The sequence below is a fragment of the Caretta caretta genome, chromosome 7, assembly GCF_965140235.1.
Source record: "Caretta caretta isolate rCarCar2 chromosome 7, rCarCar1.hap1, whole genome shotgun sequence".
In the NCBI taxonomy this organism is placed as follows: Eukaryota; Metazoa; Chordata; order Testudines; family Cheloniidae; genus Caretta; species Caretta caretta.
Window position 1 is genome coordinate 59423647 of NC_134212.1, and position 20740 is coordinate 59444386.

At 48.9% G+C, this 20740-nt stretch overlaps 1 protein-coding gene across 1 annotated transcript in view; it reads left to right on the forward strand.

Moving 5' to 3' along the window:
* Positions 1 to 20740, forward strand: part of WDFY4 (WDFY family member 4) — a 241499-nt gene that overhangs the window by 209178 nt on the left and 11581 nt on the right. Inside the window, exons 57-59 of the mRNA XM_048858078.2 lie at positions 6759 to 6916; positions 9825 to 9983; positions 14775 to 14954. Coding sequence (XP_048714035.2) covers positions 6759 to 6916; positions 9825 to 9983; positions 14775 to 14954 — 497 coding nt within the window. The remainder of the gene's footprint in view (positions 1 to 6758; positions 6917 to 9824; positions 9984 to 14774; positions 14955 to 20740) is intronic.

Genomic DNA, 20740 nt, shown 5'->3' on the forward strand with positions numbered 1-20740 from the left:
GACCCTGCCACCCTGGCCCCTACTCAGTTCCTTCTTTACGATAGTGGTGGTCCTTGGAACTGCGGTCACTTGCATAGCAAGTGCTTCCCTTAGCTTACTTTGTAGTTGTTTGTTAGTAGATTTGTAGTTGTTAGTTAGAAGGTTAGGTAGTGGGAGTGCGGTCTAGCCCCAATCCCGTATCCTTCCCCTTGGTCCCGGGGCATGCCTCAAGGGTTCAAGCCCTGTGGAACCTGCAGTAAGCCTATGCTGATAGGTGACCCCCACAACTTTTGCCTCAAGTGTCTGGGGGAGCACGCCAAACAGAGAGGTGCAAAATCTGCAAGGCGTTCCAACCAAAGACAAAGGAGGAGTGGAATTTCTGACTGAAACAGCTCCTAATGGACTCTGCTCTTCGTCCCCAATCTGCCACTGATTGTCAGGACCCAGCATCGGGCGCGTCCATGCGGAGTGCCCCAGTTTCAGTACAAGACACAGTGCTGAAAAAGGACTCGGGCCAAAGTGACCCTCGGCACTGGTGCTCCCTGGCACTGGGACTGTGGAGAGAAACCGGCACTGATTCCACTCTCTGGTGCTGCATGAGTGGCACAGGAAAACTGACAAAGGCCGTTCTCCTGGGTTGAGAGCGACTGTGCTGGCGAGTGTGACAGCAGTGTGTCCCAGGCAGGAGCATTTGGCGCAAAAACCTCAGTAATTGGGACTGTCGACTTCGGGCCCATTAAGGGAACCATTGAGTCTGGTTCCCAGCAATACTCCTGAGAGACAGTGTCGGGTGGAAGAGTTGGAGCTGCCATCCACCCCGGACACTTTTGTAGCTGTGAGGGATCTGATTGCCATGACGGCACCTCAGTCCCCGGCAGGTAGAGACAAGCCTCCAGTGCCGCATCATCCAGTACCATCTAGAGGCAAACCTGCCATGATGAGGCAGTTGCCCTCTCAAGATCAGCACCGCTCTCCATGGCATTGCTCCAGAACACCCCTTTCTTGACACCAATCGCCAGCACCAGCCTCCAGGAGGGGTTCCCCAGCACCATCAGGGTGACGCGAGCCTTCCCTGTCACCGACAGGGGAGCAGCGCTGGTCTCCAGCACCAGGTGAGTGCCAACGGGTAAGCGGCACCAGTCTCCTGCACCAAGGGAGTGGCACTGGTCCCCCGCCCTGGCTCCTCGTCACCGGTCTCCAGTGAAGTATCGTTCGGCGCCACCGTGGTAGTCAAGGTCTAGGCCTGCCTCATCAGACTCTGACGCCAACTTGTTCTATTCCTGGCATAGCCGGCACATATCAACCCAACGCAGGCATTTTAAGCCGCAACAACAATGCCCCTATCTTTCTCGGACGAGGCAGGACTTCTATAGAAGGGGTGGGGGTAGAAATGGAAGGCGCAAGCCTTCCCATCCCCGCTCTGGGCACGGCCAAGGCCTGACCAAGCCATCGTTGGGCTCAAAGCAGACCTTTTGAAGGTGTGCACGTGAACAGTGAACCTGCCATGACACCGGATCCTTCCCCTTGTTTCATGAATCATCTACCCACTTCTACCATGCCCTGTCCCAAATAACATCAGACCACTGGGTTCTTCGCACTGTAGAAGTGGGATATTCTCTCCAATTCTGCTCCTTCCCTCCCTCCCACCCCCTGTTCCCTGTCCCTCTCCAGGGACCCTTTTCACAAGCAACTCCTTATCCAGGAGGTGCAGACGCTCTTTGGTGGAGGAGGTTCCTCAGGAGTTCAGGGGCAAGGGGTTCTATTCCCATTATGTCCTAATCCCCAAAGCCCAGTCTCAGACCCATTCTAGACCTGCGAGGACTCAACAAGTTCAGGGAAAATTTGAAGTTCTGCATGGTCTCCCTGAGTGCTATTATCCCTTCCCTGGATCTGGGAGACTGGTATGTCACCCTCGACATGAAAGACACGTACTTTCACATAGCTATATGGCCTACACACAGACGATTCTTCGGGTTTGTCATTGACCACAACCATTATCAGTTCATGGTCTTCCCCTTCGGTCTGTCGATAGCCCCCCCGAGTGTTCACCAAGTGCATGTCAGTTGTAGCAGCCTTCCTCTGAAGGAGGCAGGTGCAGGTATACCCCTACCTCGATGACTGGCTGCTCAGAGGCTGCACCAGGGAGCAGGTGGAGTTTCAAGTTCGATTGGTCAGATCCACTTTTGAGAGACTGGGTCTCCTCCTCAATGTGAGTCGACTTTGTTACCAACCCAAAGAATAGAGTTCATTGGGGCGGTACTGGACTCGATATAGGCAAGAGCATTTCTGCCCAAGGCCCGCTTCCAAGTGATGGCAGACATTATTCAAGGCCTCAGGCAAGGGGATGCCTGAGTCTCCTTGGCCACATAGCAGACTGCACCTACATGGTCCGGCATGCCAGAATGAGGCTCAGACCCCTCCAAGCATGGCTTACGTTGATCTACTGCCTGGGGCATGACAGCCTGGACTCAGTAGTCGCTGTGCCAAAGCAAATACTCGAGTCCCTCCAATGGTGGCTCGACCCTCAGACAGTGTGGGAGGGCGTCTCCTTCAACAGCCCCCAGCTCTCGTGTCCCTGGTAATGGACACATCAGCTCTGGGATGGGGTGTGCATTTCGGAGATCTCCAAACACAGGGCCTATGGTCGCAGGACAAGCTCTCCCTCCATATCAATATCAAGGAGTTGAGGGCTGTGCGGCTAGCATGCAAAACTTTTCAGGCCCAACTACAAGGACAGTGCATGACAGTTTTGATGGACAACACCACTGCCATGTTTTACATCAACAGGCGGGGTGGAGCCCGTTCCTCTCCCCTATGTTGGGAAGCCCTCCGGCTATGGGAGTTCTGCATAGCCCATTCCATTCACCTGGAGGAATCATTTCTACCAGGAGCTCAGAACGAACTAGTGGACCACCTCAGCAGGTCCTTCTGCAGTCACGAGTGGTTCATCTGCCCGGATGTCATACACTACATCTTCCAGAAGTGGGGATTTCCCCAGGTCAATCTGTTCACCACCCGGAGCAACAGAAAGTGCCCGCAATTCTGTTCCTTCCAGAAACACATCCAGGGCTTGCTTGCGGACACATTCCTGCTCCCCTGGGCAGGACGTCTGTTGTACACCTTTCCACCAATCCCCCTTGTCCACAATGTCCTACTCAAAGTCTGCAGAGACAGGGCACGGACGATTCTGGTGGCACCAGCATTGCCTCGCCCACATTGGTACACCACACTCCTGGAGCTGTCGGTGGATGCCCCGATCATGTTACCACTACTTCTGGACCTGATCACATGGGACCACAGTTGTCTTCATCACCCCAACCTCCAGTCCTTCCACCTCATAGCCTGGAAGCTTTCTGGCTAAACCCCATGGAGTTCCTCTTCTCAGAACTGGTAAGAGAGGTCCTACTCGGCAGCAGAAAACCCTCCACTAGGGCCACATACCTCGCAAAGTGGAAGAGGTTTACATTCTGGTGCACTCAGCATCGTACACCCCCACTCCAGGTGCCCATACCACTCATCCTGGAGTACCTACTGCACCTGAGACAGCAGGGTCTCACAGCGTCATCCATCAAAGTGCACCTTGCAGCCATTTCGGCCTTCCACCCAGGAGTGGCCAGGCATTCCGTCTTCACCAACCCCATGGTTGCCCATTTCCTCAGGGCCTTGAATGGTTATACCCACAAATTGGACAACCGGTCCCTGCGTGGGACCTTAACCTCGTCCTCTCCCAACTAACGGGGCCCCCTTTCGAACTGCTGGGGACTTCCTCCCTTCTCTACCTGTCATGGAAGGTAGCTTTTCTGGTCGCCATTACCTCAGCAAGAAGGGTGTCGGAGCTAAAGGCCTTCACATCCGACCCTCCGTACACGGACAACGTACAACTTAGACCTCACCCAGCCTTCCTTCCAAAAGTGGTGTCACATTTGCACGCCAACAAGGACATTTTTCTGCCTGTCTTCTTCCCTAAGCCTCATGCTAATATCCAAGAACAGAGGTTCCACTTATTGGATGTTCGGCAGGTGCTAGCCTTTTACATCGAGCACATGAAGATGTTCCATGAGTCAAACCAGCTCTTCGTGGTGGTGGCAGACCAGATGAAGGGACTCCCGGTCACATCTCAGAGAATCTCATCGTGAATCACATCCTGCATCCAGACATGTTACGACCTAGCCAAGGTTCCAGCCCCGGCTCTTACAGCACACTCCACAAGGGTGCAGGCTTCATCGGTGGCGTTCCTGGCCCAGGTCTCAATGCAGGAGATCTGGAGGGCAGCAACGTGGTTCTCGGTGCATACGTTCACCTCTCATTACACCACCATCCAGCATGCCAGAGATGATGCAGCATTCAGCAGAGCAGTGCTCCAGTCAGCGATTCCATAACTCTGACCCCCCCGCCTAGGTAGGATATGGGAGTCACCTACTTGGAATCGATATGAGCAATCACTCGAAGAGGAAAAACCGGTTACTCACCTTCTCATAACTGTTATTCTTCTAAATGTGTTGCTTATGTCCATTCCAAACCCACCTGCCTTCCTCTCTGTCAGAGTAGCCGGTAAGAAGGAACTGAGGAGGCGCCAGGTCGGCAGGGTCATATATCCAGCACCATGAAGGTGCCGCTCCAGCGGGCTTCACAGCCGACCTGACGGGAGCTGCTAAGGGAAAACTTTCTGACGACTGTGCACGTGGCGTGCGCACACCTAATTGGAATGGACATGAGCAACATTTCTCAAAGAACAACAGTTACGAGAAGGTGAGTAACTGTTTTTTACAACCCCCCCCCCCGCCCCACATAACAGCCTTTCCCACAAACCTCCCATCTGGCCAGCTCCCAGAGACAAACGCCTTCCCAGCCCTAGTTCACCCCATGTGCCCGCCCTCTCCACTCTCTAGGGAGCACTCTACCACAGTCTGGGGTGGGGAAACACAAAGTGTCTGCAGGTGGGCCCTGGACTCTTCTCTCTTCACCCCATCCCATATGGCTGGTGTCTGCCCCCCATCAGTTCTGGAGTGGTGGCTCATGCTGCTTCTTCCCCTGCAGGGGGTGAGGTGGGTGTTGCCAACTTAGCAACTTTGTCACTAGATTTAGTGACTTTTTGGTTTCCCTAGCGAGAAAATAAGTATCAAAGTGACCCGTGACAAATCTAGCAACTGTCACTGCCAATTACAGGTTTCAGAGTAACAGCCGTGTTAGTCTGTATTCGCAAAAAGAAAAGGAGGACTTGTGGCACCTCAGAGACTAACTAAAATTTATTTGAGCATAAGCTTTTGTGAGCTACAGTTCACTTCATCGAAAGCTCATGCTCAAATAAATTGGTTAGTCTCTAAGGTGCCACAAGTACTCCTTTTCTTTTTGCCAATTACAGTGACATTCAAAGAAAGAAGTCACCAATATCTATAGTCACAAAGTCCTTCACAAGCAGCTCAATAGTGTTAATCCATTCCATGCTTTTCTTACTACATTTTGTTGCACACCAAGTCAATGTCATTACCTCTCAATTGAGCATGTCCTCGGAAGGAATCGCATTCCAGGGCTGCTTGGGCTGAGATCGCTATAATCTGCAGGCAAGGAAAAGACATTTGTGGAGGCTAATTAAATACTTTGCTAAAGCCAGGCGCACTTTGGAGAGAGCAGCACATGAGCCAGGGCTTGTTTTTACCCAAATGTGGTTCTTTCTCGCCGCTCCATAGTAGGTAGCACACCCTGTGATGCAGGGAAAGACGGCTAATGAAGCAGGCTGGGCAGGGGAGGCAGGTTAGCCAGTGAGGAGAGCCGCACGGATGGAAGGTGGGGTGGGATGAGACAGGGCCATGTGCCCCAATGCGTGGGGGGCATCGTGCCTCCAGGAAGGAAGCCCTTGCTACAGGATCAAAGGTGGAGCTATTTTGCTTTCAGTTGCCCTTTACTCCTTCTCCTGGCTTGGCCTGGGGTTAGCTGCCCAGCTCTTTCCAGAAATGAAACCCTGGAAACCCTGATTTTTGTTTTTAAATCTACTTTCTTGGCTCCCGACAGCACCGAGCTCAGGTAAGGCGAATGCCCTCTTTCCCCCGGCTCTGGGCTCTCCCTTTCACTAACCTGCCGGCTCCAATCCAGGCTGGCAAGAAAGGGAGGCTCAGCTGAATTAACCAACCCCAGCCAACCTGGGCTGCAGTGTACAGAGCGCCCTTCCCAATGAGCACCTCAGGGCGCCCTCCTGATGATGACAATGTGCTGTTGTAGTTGCTTCAGGTGTGCAACAGTATATTGTAAGAAGAGCATGGAATGGATTTTATTAACACAATTGAGCTGCTTGTGAATGATTTTGTGACTATACTTGCCTGTGTGTGCGTGCGTGTGTGTATAATTCTCTGGAAATTTTGTTCGATGACATTTTTGACGCCTTTTGAGTGCTTAAACAGCTACATCTAGCAACTTTTCAGGGTTTGTCTGGTGACTTTCTGCTATGTGGAGTTGGCAACACTGGAAGCAGGAGGAAGCGTGTGGCCCATATGGCTTCACTTGCACTGTGAAGTTTAATGTGATGGAATGAAGCATTGTGCATAGATGATGGGACTTGGTGCCACCTGGCATGACATACCTTCCCCCCGGTGTGTGTCCATGTGTTTCCATAGCCCTGTCTGGAATGTGGCTGCATCTCGCCCCCAGGGTGGCTTTTAGCCTCTGATGCTGGTCATATCACCCAGCACAGTTACGGAGACACGCACACCTTGCGAGGGCAGGGAAAGTCACTCTTAGCACTCTAGAAACAATAGGATGAACTGTGATCTCCTTCTTCTGTTCAGAGGCGCCGAAGGGAGCCATCGGACAGATCATCCATACCGAGAAAATCATTCTGGCCGTCGAGAAAAACAAAGTTTTGATCCCCCCGCTCTGGAACAAAACCTTCTGCTGGGGATTTGACGATTTCACCTGCTGCCTTGGAAACTACGGAACTGACAAGGTAAATGAGAACAAAGGCCAAGGGTTTTGAAACACTGGAGATGGTGGACCAGTGCTCTGAGGTGGTACAGAGAATCCTCTTTCAAGATGCTTGGTGAGTCTTGCTCATGTGCTCAGGGTCTAACAGATGACCAGATTTTGGGGTGAGAAGGAAGTTCTCAGGTCACATTGGCAAGGACCTTGGGATGTTTCACCTTCCTCTGCAGCTTGGGGCACGGATCACCTGCTGGGATCATCTTGGCATGTCCCACCTAATCAATTCCCTGCCAGTGCAGGGGCCTTGGTCATTGGTGGCACCTCAGTCTCTCCCACTCTCTGCCTGTGGCTCATAACAGTGTAGTCTGCTGGGGACTGAAATGCTTTAGCCTAACTAAAATCTTTGACTTTAATATGGGAGTGTCTGGGTGAAATGTAATGGCTTGTGCCATACAGGAGGTCAGACTGGATGATCTAAATGTTCCTTTCTGGCCTGAAATTCAATGGAAAGTGGCTTGTGATTTTGGGTGTCTTGGTGTTTGAGGTGCCCAACTTGAGACATCGTAAAGAGGTCTCATTTTCAGAGGGTGGGTGCTCAGCACCTTCTGGAAATCTGACCCCACTGAAAGTGTCTCAGATTGGGCACCCAAAATCAGTAGTTCCTCTTGAAAATCTTGGCCAATATCGAACTGATCTGAAATTCTTCTCTAGTTCCAGTCACTATATTGTCTGTTACACTGAAACCGAAACTTGTGTGATAGGACGTAACAACAATACAATGTCTCTTGGCCCCTGATGAGAAATTTTGTGATGCAGAACTTTCTGCTGGGATTAAGATAGGACCATCTGTCAATTTCCTCCACCCCCCGAGCTTAGCACAGTGCTCTCATTCAAAACACTAATTCAGCTTCCCCTAGAAATCTGTAGAGCCCTGCAAATCTGCAGATATCCGCTTTATATCAGCTGATATCTGTGGACCATTTTTGCTGATAGTGCGGATGTGGGTACAAATTTTGTATCCACGCAGGGCTCTGACTGTAAGAGCCGGGCGGACAGCTGTAAGGAACCGTGGCGCAGACCCTCCACCTGCCCTGGGTGGGGGCCTGGGGGGCAGGGACACTGGGTGGGGGACTGCTCAGGCCCCCTGCCAAAGGCAGATGGAGGGTCCAGCATGGCTCCCCGCAGTTGCCCACCTGGCTCTTAGCGTGGCCGGGCTGCGACTCTGAGAGCCGCCCCACCCCCCCCCACACACACACACAGCTGGAGCTGGGTTGGGGAGAGCCGTGCTGGCAGCTGTCGGGAGCCTGGGTCCCTCCAAGCCCTCCCTGTGCAGGGGTCTGGGGGGCATAGACTTGGGCTGGAGGCTGCTTGGGCCTCCTGCCTAGGGCAGTTGGAGGGACCCAGGCTCCCCACATCTGCCAGCATGGCTCTCCCCGACCCAGCTCCAGCTGTGTGTGTGGGGGAGGAGGGGGGTGGCTCCGGCCAGAGAGCGGCTCTTGGAGCTGCAGCCTGGCCACGGTAAGAGCCAGGCGGGGAGCTGTGGCAGATCCTCCCCCTGCCCTGGGTAGGGAGCCCGAGCAGCTCCCAGGAAGTTCCATAGGTCGCCCACCTGGCCAGATCAGTGTGGAGCCCAGCCAGGGAGCCATGGGGAACCCTGGCGGACCCTCCACCTGCCCTCAGTGCAGGAGATGGGGGCTGAAGCAGCCCCTGACTGTGTCCCCACCCCCAAGGCTCCCCGCCCGGCCAAAGGTAGGTGGAGGGTCTGCGACTCCTCACAGGTTCCTCACAGCTGCCCGCGGCGCTCTCGCCGACTCGGCTCCAGTGGGGGGTGGGAGGTGCCTCGGAGCCTCAGCCCAGCCCTGGTGCAGAGCCCTGCAAATCCACAGATAGCCACAGATAATTCTTGCAGATTGGATGCGGATACAAATTTTTGTATCCATGCAGGGCTCTAGAAATCTGATCCTCTGACTTCTTTACTGTAAGAAATCAACAGCACACATGGCAGTGCTGCATGCATGCTGGAGTGCCAGCGGCCAAGGAGAGAGCAGTGTTCTCTCTTAAAAGGAGGGATGGCCAGTGCTAGTGTGGGGCTCGGGAGACCAGCGTTCAGTTCCCTGCATAGTTCATCAGACGTTCAAAGTAGCAGAAACCTTTCCCTTTCCCCTGGAAAGCTAAATGTATACCGAACCATGTGCTGGGAGAACACAAACAACCAGGGGTCACCAGTGGGGACAGAACCCGGGGATCCCTGTACCAAAAGCACCGGCCTCTACACTTGAGCAATTCCTCTACCTATGAGTAAGTAGCAGGTTGTTCTCCTCTCTATTTTAAGTACTTACATGGTGCCCCATCACTGTAGAATATGACAGCATCACAATCTGTAATGTATTTATCCTCACAACATGCCTGTGAGGTAGGGAGCTGCTTATTCCTATTGTACAGGTGAGGAACTGGGCACAGAGAGACTAATTGACTCACCCAAAGTCACACAGGATGCCTGTTGGAGAGCAGAGAATGGAACCTGTTCCTTGAATCTTAAGCTAGTGCCCTAATTGCTGGATCATCCTTCCAATCCAGCCAGCAGGTAAAGGTTGATCCACTCCCACACCAACATACACATAACCATGCTGTTACACATGCAGGCTGTGAGAGCAGAACTGAGAGGAAAATTTAGTCTTTAGTCTAACTTCACTGTGAGTTGAGGATGCCCTGCACCTTGAGGGACTGGGCCCTTTCTTTGGACTGACCTTTGATCCCAACCTTCCTTTGGTTCTCAAGAATGGGTAGGAGGAACATTCCTTTCCCAGTCTCGAAGGGAAGATGAGAGCTTGGTTCTCAAGCCCCAAATCTGTTCTCTGGTTTAAATATTGACAGGCTTCAATCAAAGGAATCTGTGCCACAGAAATGACTGCCAGTGTTTTTACCTTCTGCAGAACACAGTGACACTCGAATGCATGACAGATTGGGGCAAGTGCCTCTGTGCTGTATGTCCCACACCAACTACTGTCATTACCTCTGGAACGAGCACCGTTGTGTGTGTCTGGGAGCTTTCCCTGGTCAAGGACAAAGTGAGATGCCTGAACTTGAGACAGGTACAGTACCACAGCTAACCTGACGTGCCAGCTTAGTAAGTGCAGGTCTGAGATCAGAACTGGGAAGGGGTTTTGATGAAAGCTGTTCCTCTATCAGGGTGACAAAGAAAGATGGTATAGATGGCATCACACAGCATATCAACCTGCCACCCGTTTAGGCATTGACAGTGACAAATGGACTCAGGGAATCTAACCCAGAGTTGTTTTGACAAAACACTTTTTCAACATAAAATGCCATTGTGTCAAAAACAAACGTTGTTCTGCAGAAACATGTCATTTTCAATGAAACTTTTGTTGGGGAGGTTTCTCAGGTTCAAAGTAAGGATGCTCTGGGTCTCCCATACTGTAAGTGTGTGTTTAGTGACTGGGCTATTGGTTATTCTGGGGTGGGGCTCAGGGTCGTGATTCACAGCATGGATTGATCTTTCTCTCAGGTGAGTACCCTAACCACTGGCAGTTGGCTGTTCTGTGATGAGTGGGCGTCTCTTTCATTCTCTCAGGTGTTCAGCTGAAAATTTCAAAAGGTCTCAGGTTTGATACAAAACCAAATGTTTGAAACATCAACTTTTTGCATAAAATAGAATTCTTGTTTCCGGCCTTCCCTATGTGTAACCCCATATGGGGTTGGCCGTACCTGCCTCTAACAGACTTCTGAGCAGTCTGTCTTTTTCTCACACTTTAGCAATGCTAGTATAGCTTGCTATGCCCTCAAGTCTTGAAAATAAGAAATATACCCCTCCACTCCAACCGCCCGTGGACCTTCACCCCACCCAGCTCCATCCGAGTCGTTATGTATTGTTCAAATGGTTCCCATTTCCTTTGTTCTAGCTGGGTCAGGAGGCAGGAGCACCAAAACGTTGTAAGACTTCTCTAACCAGATTTCCAGCCCAGTATTTCTGATCAAGAAGGTTCAGATAAGTAACCAGAGTTCTGGATACTTTACCTATCCTGAATTTGGGACCTTTGTGAGGTCCATCCATCACTCCCATAAGGTGGAAAATGGCCCAAGTGGCAGAATATGGATCTCTATCCAGATCCAAACTGCCTTTCTCTAGCTTTCTGCTGGGGTAACTCCATTGTAACCAGGATTTAGACTGCCATAAAACTGAAGTAATGCCATAGACATTCAGGCCTGAAATTGTGACCACCTGGGCTGCTTTTCTGAATACGCTTTTGATGTTCTTCAGTGATATCTAAGGAAATAGACAGCAACTTGTTCCCTTTTCCCCTTAGACCAAATGAGATAACTCTCCTCTGATACTCTCAGGTGAAATAATAAGGGGAAGCGTTCGTGGGGTTTGAGAGACATGAAGGTATTCAATCCGAAGAAATATGCTCTGTCCATTAGTTCCTGCAGAAAAGACTCAGGAAAAAATGCAGGTTTTCCCAGGTCCAGGACAAGAACATATTTCATTTGCCATAGGTGATGGGGAAATGTCAAAAGGCTGAGTCTGGGTTGAGCTTGGAGAGGCCCCCAGAATATTATCTATTTAGCTAGACCTCTTGGCCCTGCAAATTGGAGCACAAATTGACATGAGTTTCTAATACTTCCTGCTTCTGAAGAGGCTCAAAACACCATCAGAAGGCCTTGTCTCATGAACGTTAGCCTGTCTGTTTCCTCTCAGAACCCAGGACACAGATATGGAAGGGAAAGAAACAGCTCTAGGGTAAAATCTAAGCAACACATTTTGGAGATCAAGAAAAGTTCAGTTCAGGGTCAGTTTGCATTTTGGGCAAAGGTTCAGGGAGGTTCTTTGTTTTACCTTTACTGGTTTGCCAGTCTCATTAGCGGCCCACAATTTATGGCTGACTTTTGAGGAGCCGGTGTTGCTAATGTGTATGCTGCAATTAAATGATATTGCCCATATTCCACAAAGTACCGGTGTGAATCACGCAATGCCAAAAACGGCCTGGATTTCCTTTCGGTCTCTACTGGCAGAAGGCATTAATCATTTAGATGTCTCTGTGGCCTAGATGTCAATCTGAACTATGCCCCTAAATGACTTCCAGTGAATTACGTGCTGTTGTTTCATGGTCGTTGTTTATTCTGCTGAACAAAACTATTGTATCGTTATCCCTGAGATACTGAGCTTCACTTAAGTAAAGCTGATGTGCTATAAAGCTCATGCTATTCACTTATCAGCCTTCTCAAGGGACTAATCTGTTCTTGTTTGAGTTGGAGTAAAAGACAGAAACTGTGTTTCAGCAGGAAGATCTTATTCCCTTCTTAACGGGCTGCCTCCAAAGTTTTGTGTAGCACTGAAGATGCAGCGTAATAGCCACGGTATCCATCTGTGCAGTTTTATCTGTCTGAAAAAGAGTGGCCCATGTGACTCACACTCCCACAACTCTGCACCAAGGGAAACACGTAACCGGTTCGGATAAGCATCCAGAAGAGCTGTGTTGCGCCTTTCAAGCACAGACCCATGGTGGAGTGGGTGCAGCAAAGCTGCAGCACACCCCTGCTGAGTCACCCTTTTTGCGGGTGCAGTGTTTCCTTTGTGGCTGGCCAGTGTATGGAGGGGATGAAGAGACCACTGACTACTGCTGCAGGCCAGGTGCAGTCTTTGTGCACAAGCACTGCAATCAGAGACCAGGGCTCTGTCTGTCCTGAATTGGCAGCACTGACTGGCTCTGCCTGAACGGAGAAGTCCTGTGATGGTGGCTTCCCTTGTGCTGTCGCACTGCTGTCCAGCCTTAGAGAACAGGGACCTGCAAACCAAGAAACTAACGGCAAAGGTCTGAAACCTGGAGAAGAGCTCTCAGCAGGTTGGTGTGAATGGTCTGTTTCCTGCTCCAGAGATGCACTCACTGCCAGCTCCACAGCCTGAGCCCCAGGAGCCCAAATCAGCGAACCTGGGCCAGCAAAGGCCGCGCCGCCAGTCTTGCATATCTGTGTCGATGTAACCAGAGACTCAGGCTCACATCCCTGTTCTGATTCAGACACGGAGTCGCTCTCTCTCTCTGCAGCCACTGAATATTTAATTATCTATAAGTGGAAGAGCTCCGACAGCAGATACGGAAGGAGCAAGAGGATGGCTCAGTAGCGTGGTGGTCAGGACGCTTACTTGGGTCTCCCACGTCCCAGATGAGTGCCTGCACCGGTGCCTACACCGGCTATTCAGGAGTGAGGTGTATCTCACTCTCTTGAATTCCATCCAAAATTCCACCCTCAGAAACTTTCCCAACAAAATTTTTCTCGAAATCAACATGTTTCCGCAACAAGGCTCAGTTCTGATGAATCAGCATTTTCTGACAAGTTAAAAAGTTTTATTTTGTGTGAACCAAAAAACTCCAGGTGAAACTGATCAGCAGCCACTGTGTTCTGTGTCGCATGGGAACAAACTCCACTGGGTTTTGTCTGGTTGTGACCTACAACCATAAATCGCTCGCAGGCTGCCCTGAAGTTCCAAGCCTGCCCCAAACTCGCCCCACAGCCTGGAGCCCCCCAGAGCTCAGTTGGGAATGGGCTTCAAGGCTGGGATGAAAACTTTGCACAGCTTTGCTTAAATCCCCTCTTCTGCCATTATCTTTTACCCATGAGCTCATACTTTGATAGGGTCTAAAATTATATCAAACCCTGTATCTCAGGCCCATGTCATGCCTGTGACACCTGAAAGTCATCTCGGTCCCATACAGCCTGGTGCAACAGAGCATGTTGACCCGAGGGGTTCATATTTAAATGCTGTTGTCCGAACAACCTTGGCAAATAGCATTTATTAGGCGGCCAGCAAGAAGTTGGGCTGACATAGGAGGAGAGTATATACCATACGTGTTCTGAGAGGTCAACAGGGACGTTCAGGACCGAGACCCACGCTGAACCGAGTCAAACCCTAGAAGTTCATTGATTATTCCATGCAGAGAAAGCCAGCGGGGAATTCACCTCTCCAGTTAAAATTCGCATTAAAACTCTGGTGTGACATTCAGGGAAGTCGAGTCACAGCACTCATTGACTTCAGTAAGACTGAAAATCAGGCCCAGGAATTTTAAAGAAAGCAAGTAGGGCCCGATTCTCCATTGTCCAAAACCTTGTACCCTCATTTACACCACTGCATGTTGGGTGTAAAATCAGATCGGCATATCACATCCATTAAGTGAAATGAATGTATTAGTTTCTGTCTGTAAGACATTGACTAAAATTAAGGGGCTTTTTTATGGAAGACCTAAATTTTGGGGCTAAGCTAAACTGGCAGTGTCTCTTATGATAGAGATGCTTACAAAATAGGGGGGAGGGGTAAAAGAAAGTAATGTTTAACAGAAAGGTTCCCAGAGAGGTTAATTTTAATTTCGCAAAACTTCAGTATTAGAAAAAATATTGAGACGGTCTGTATCGGGTAGAATAATCGGGAGAAATGTCTCCAAAATGTCATTGAAAATATTTTTATTTAAAAATTTTACAAATGTTGAACAGCTCTAACCTCTGAGTATGAATTTCACCTTGATAAGGCCAGAAGGGCAGAGGTAAGAGACGTTTTACACTGCTAACCAGAGCTAAAAGTGTTTTATATGAGGCAGTATGGTCAAATAGCTATAACACAAGTCTAAGGACAAGGAGATCTGGGTTCTGTTACCACCTCTGATTCACTGGGTAAGTTTAGGAAAGTCACTTAATCTCTCTGGACCTCAGTTTCCCCATCTTTAAGTTAAGGACAAGGGAGCTTTGAGATTCCATTTTAGACTCTGATTTTGTGGAGTAAATCACATGTTCTTGCTAAACTAATCCCAGTGGGAATGTGGATCCCTAGTAACCCAGCTGCTTGGTTATGGTTTGGGGTCGCTTTGTACTCCCAGGCTTTGTATGGACACACTCAGGCCGTGACCTGTCTGGCTGCATCTGTGACCTACAGCGTCCTTGTGAGCGGATCCAATGACAGAACCTGCATCATATGGGACCTGAACAAGCTGACATACGTCACCCATCTCCCTGCCCATAGGGTCAGTCTCTCTGCTATTGCCATCAACGATTCAACGGTAAGAACTTCATTTATCATCTTCCTCCTGATGTGTCCATGAGCATTTCATGATAATGTAAGGGGTGCTCTTCCCAATGTAAAAACATCCTGAGATGCTGATCAATTGATTTTCCCTTTTATAGAGGTTGCTAATAGTATTCTTAAGGATGAGAAGGGAGCACTAAAAGGTACAATATAGACGAATAGCTAAGTAGAAGCATCCGTGTGTGGCTGGATAGGAAGATTAAACCTCTTGATTTGTGAGCTGGCTTGAGAAGCATAGCAGTATAGTCCCTTGCACTTCTGCCTTTGGCTCACATGTGACCCTTCTGCTTCCAGTGATTTCTCCTGACATGCATGTGTTACGGCTGTGCCAGGTGGGACTAATTACACCCAAGTCCTGATCCACAGTCTACCGGCTCTGGATGTTCCTGAATCAGCGGTCTCAGCCAGCAGACAATTACCTGATGTGCTATTGTTTTCCTTCCCCCTCCAACCCTCTCCACTAGAAAGGGGCTCATAAGAACAGCCGTACTGGGTCAGACCAATGGTCCATCTAGCCCAGTGTCCTGTCTTCTAACAATGGCCTGTGCCAAATGCTTCCAAGGTAATGAACAGAATGGGGCAGTTATCAAGTGATCCATCCCCTATCATAGAAGATTAGGGTTGGAAGAGACCTCAGGAGGTCATCTAGTCCAACCCCTTGCTCCAAACAGGACCAACCCCAACTAAATCATGCCAGCCAGGGCTTTGTCAAGACAGGCCTTAAAAACCTCTAAGGATGGAGATTCCACCACCTTCCCAAGTAACCTATTCCAGTGCTTCACCACCCTCCCAGGGAAATAGTGTTTCCTAATATCCAACCTAGACCACCCCCACTGCAACTTAAGACTATTGCTCCTTGTTCTGTCATCTGCCACTGTTGAGAACAGCCGAGCTCCATCCTCTTTGGAACCCCCCTTCAGGTAGTTGAAGGTTGCTATCAAATCCCCCCTCACTCTTCTCTTCTGCAGACTAAATAAGCCCAGTTCCCTCAGCCTCTCCTTGTAAATCATGTGCCCCCGCCTCCTAATAATTTTCGTTGCCCTCTGCTGGACTCTCTCCAATTTGTTCACTTCCTTTCTGTAGTGGGGGGGCCCAAAACTGGATGTAATATTCCAGATGTGGCCTCACCAGTGCCGAATAGAGGGGAATAATCACTTCCCTCCATCTGCTGGCAATGCTCCTACTAATGCAGCCCAATATGCTGTTAGCCTTCTTGGCAACAAGGTCACACTGTTGACTCATATCCAGCTTCTCCTCCACTGCAGTCTCCAGGTCCTTTTCTGCAGAACTGCCGCTTAGCCAGTTGATCCCCAACTTGTAGCAGTGTATGGGATTATTCTGTCCTAATTGCAGGACTCTGCACTTGTCCTTGTTGTCTATCGTCCAGACCCAGCATCTGGTAGTCAGAGGCTTAGGGACACCCAGAGCATGGGTTGCATTCCTTACCATGTTGACTAATGGCCACTGATGGACCAGTCCTCCATCAACTTATATAATTCTTTTTTGAACCGTGTTATGCTTGTGGCTTTCACAACATCTTTAGGCAACGAGTTTCACAGGTTGATTGTGTGTTGTGTGAAGTGGTACTTCCTTTTGTTGGTTTTAAACCTGCTGCCTGTTAATTTCATCGGGTGACTCCAGGTCCTTGTGTTCTGTGAAGGGGTAGATAACACTTCCTTATTCACTTTCCCCACGGCATTCATGATTTTATAGACGTCTCTCATAACCCTCTCCCCTTAGTCTTCTCTTTTCCAAGTCCCAGTCTTTTTAATCTCTCCTATTAGGGATGGTGGTAGAAACGAAAAATCCATCTGCAGTCTGTTCCCAGAAACACAGCTGCTTGCACATCATTATGAAAATAATCTGGATTAGATTTAATTGTAGGCACTCAACTTGCTTGGATGTGAATTCCCCCAAATCTCTGCTTCCTGAGCAGGCTGTTTATATACGCCCGTGTTTCTGTGTTCAGTTGATCTTCACAAAAGAGAGCAGCGGTTGTCAAGTCACAGAGTACTGTGGCTTGTGCTGAGAAGTGTTAGGGGTGTATATTGAGGTCATAGCAATAAGAAGTCCCAAAACATCTGTGTACCCTAACAACTGAGGTTGTCAGCACTTTGGGGCAGGGACTGTTTATTTCTTCTGCATTTGTACAAAACCTAGCGTGAGGGGACTTTGTCCATGACTGAGGCTTCTGGGGTCCATGACTCCAATGCAAATGAATAATAATAATAATAATTTCCACTAAAGCCCAAGGAGTGGGATTTTCCATACACTTAATGGCAAATACCAATGGTCAGTGGTAAAACTCCCACAGAGTTAGGCCAACACTTGACTGTTCTTGTCAGACCCCCGCAAAGTAAACTGGAGAAGCCACACATTTTAAAATAAATAGGAGTGCTGGTGAAAGATGCTGGGTTAAGATGCTAGAGGATAAAATTATCTGTTTCCAAAGCTTCCTCCACTGTGTCCCACCATAAGTTTCCCCTGGAGGGAGAGTGGGGTCCATTGTCTATAGCCCATGCTGTCCTTGATTCCTTTGCCAAGCAGTGGGCCAAGCAGGGTCCATGACAGTGGTGATGATTGTTGTGATGTGGAATTAGTGCACTAGGGATTGGATTGAGACAATCAGTACTTTGATGGGGGTCACTGAGCAGCTGTTAGATCGGTGCTAATTGAAAATTTTCCAACAGAAGGCTTTTCTATCAGAAAACATCATTTCATTGAAGCCAATACATTGATTTTTGATAAAATCTCATTTTGGGGGGGAAACCATGAGAATAGTATTTCTCTAAGGTCAACACGTTCCATTTCAGTTTTTTGAGAACATAATATTTCCATTTTTCAGTCTGAAATGACTTTTCGTTTCAACATGCTTCATTTTATATTGTAAAGACAGACATTTAAAAACGTCGAAACTGAAATGGAATATGTTGAAACATATTAAAGAAACATTTGGCTTGATCCTTGAGGATTTTTTTTTTCAGAAAGTTTGTGTCATGGGAAATTTTGAATTTCTTTGTTTTCATTCTGATTTGAAATAAAACAAATTTTGAAATGGAGGAATTTGCTGAAAAACAGAAATTCCAGTCTCCACATAGCTCTGTGTTACATTCTTATTATTTGTCCTGTGGTAGCAAGTAGGGCCCCAATAATAGGTCTATTGCAATGACACCCGGGGCCACAGTCATGGACCAGAACCCCATAGTGCCAGGTTAGGCATGGTACATTATTAGGTTTAATACGGTAGTGCCTAGGTGCTCTAGTCATGGAGCAGGACCCTGTTGTGCTAGGTGCTGTACAGAAATAGAGCAAGAAGGTGATCCTTGCCTTGGAGAATTTACAATCTGAGTAAGAAAGTAAAGGTTTTCTGTAGCTGCTGATCTCTGTTGGAATTCAGTCAGCGATGTAGACCTGAAAAACTCTATAGCCCATTACCAAATCCCGGAGCCTCCCAGGCTCCCATGCAGTTAAAGTAGTTTAAAGGCTGGTTTACACTGAAAAGTTACGTCGGCATAGCTACATCTCTCAGGGGTTTGAAAAATCCACAGCCTGAGGGACATAGTTAAGCTGATCTAACCCCCAGTGTAGACAGCGCTAGGTCAATGGAAGGATTCTTCTGTTAGCCTAGCCTACCACCTCCTGGGGAGGTAGATTAACTATAGCGACTGGAGAACCACGCCTGTTGCTGTAGTCAGTGTCTACACTGAAGCACTACAGTGGCACAGCTGTGGTTGTACCAGAGTAGAGTTTCAAGTGTAGCCAGGGCCCAAGTTTCAATTCTTTCCGTACTGGCCATGCAGTTTCAAATAAACCCTTCTCAGTCTGTCTTGATTTTTTTCCACTGCGATGTGAAGAGCCCTGGTCCAAAATCAGGAGGAGGGAAAGGCGCAGCAGTAGTTAATTTAAACCGGATGCACGCTGCTTACTTCAGGACACACCAGCCTCTGCCAGGAGCAGGTGGACTTGCTGCTGCTATTCTATTTTAGCTGGTTCCTAGGGGTTGGAAAGTTTGGATGGAATTTATATCGGGGAGGATGAACCCAGGAAGTTTAATAAAAATGCACTTGTAGATAGATCAGGGGCAATATTATAAAGACCGCATCCTAGAGGCTGCTCCTGGAGCTTTGAATATCTGCATTTTCCTTGCTCTTAAGGCTTTGGAGATCTGTGACTTTCTGCTCCCACTGCACACACACAATTGCCCTTAAAGCTGTACACACAAGCATTACAAGGAGAGGAGAGACTCAGTTGCGAAGGGTGTTATTGGCACTGTGAGCCAAGCTCCCATGAATGCAGAGCTCTCCAACCATATGTGAAACATAATTTTAAAATACCATAACACTAAACATTCTGGGGGGCAGAGGAGGATGCTGAACTGGACAGAGGTTTAGGAATCAGTGTCCACATGGTGAATTACTGATTTATGAGAATGTTTATTAGTAGTAGTATTTTGTATTTGTATCTCAGTAGCATAAGAATGGCCACACTGGGTTAGACCAATGGTCCATCTAGCCCACTGTCCTGTCTTCCGCCAGGGCCAGGTGGTTCAGAGGGAATGAACAGGAGAGGGCAATTTTGGGTGATTCATCCTTTGTCATCCACTCCCAGCTTCTGGCAGTCAGGGGTTTAGGGACCCACCGAGCATGGGGTTGTGTCCCTGCCAATCTTGACTAATAGCCATTGGTGGACCTATCCTCCATGAATTTGTTTAGTTCTATTTTTAACCCAGTGGAAGCCCCAGTCAGAGACCAGGACCCCATTGTGCTAGGCACTGTACAAACACAGAATGAAATGCAAGTCTGTGCCCTAAAGAGCTTACAATTATCTACATTAAAAGTTAAGGCTCAAATCCTGGGGCAGTTCTTACTCTCCCCTTGTTCCCATGAAGTCACTAGGAGTTCTGCCAGAGCAAGGACCTAGTGAAATCTAGTTAAGGAGCTAAGGATTCAGCCCTCAAATTTTATTATTATTTTTCCTTTATTATCTACATTTTCTGTTGGCTGTGTTTCTTTTTTAACCCTTCAGGGTTGCCAGGGTGTTTGGGCATTAGCTTATCTGGTCTAGTGTTCAGTGAAGCAGATGGTTGCTTGTATCAAGACCGAGTCTTGCATGTTGGGACCAGTAGGATCTACCGGCAGGCTGACTGCCTCCTTGCCTTCAGGATGGCTGTAGCTGCGCTGTAGACCAATAGCAAATGTCGGTAATGGAACCCGAGGCTCTGTTTGCACTTTGGGATGATGCAGGCACCACTTTCCCCATGATCCGGCACGGGGCTTTGGCTCGGCTCCAAGGTGGTCCCCAGATTTCTTCCACTAGATGCTACAGCAGCTACAACCCATCCCAACCAGAAGGAGGCATTGGCAATTGCCACATTGCAGACAGGTGGGGAGCAGTGGTAGTGGTGATTATTTGAACAGAAATGCCAAGCCAAGTTACCCAACACTCAGGAGCAGCCTGGGATGGGACAGTCTCCCCTGCAGGTTTCAGGCTTTTGCACACGTGATAGCCAAACCACTATGCCTACCATTCTAGGTTACAGCCTAGACGTGTCCATGGAGGGGAGGCATACGAACCACATGCAAGTTTGGTTGCTCTGCATCTATCTATCGCTCTGTCCTTGGGGTGTTGTTGAACAGAGTGGGATTACAATTAGGTAAAAATCCCTACTGTTGAGGAACAGGTTCTGCTGGCCAGTTACAACAGCCTTGTATCAAAGAGAACATCACCATTCGGTGTCTGAGTGAAGGGCACCTGGGGTTC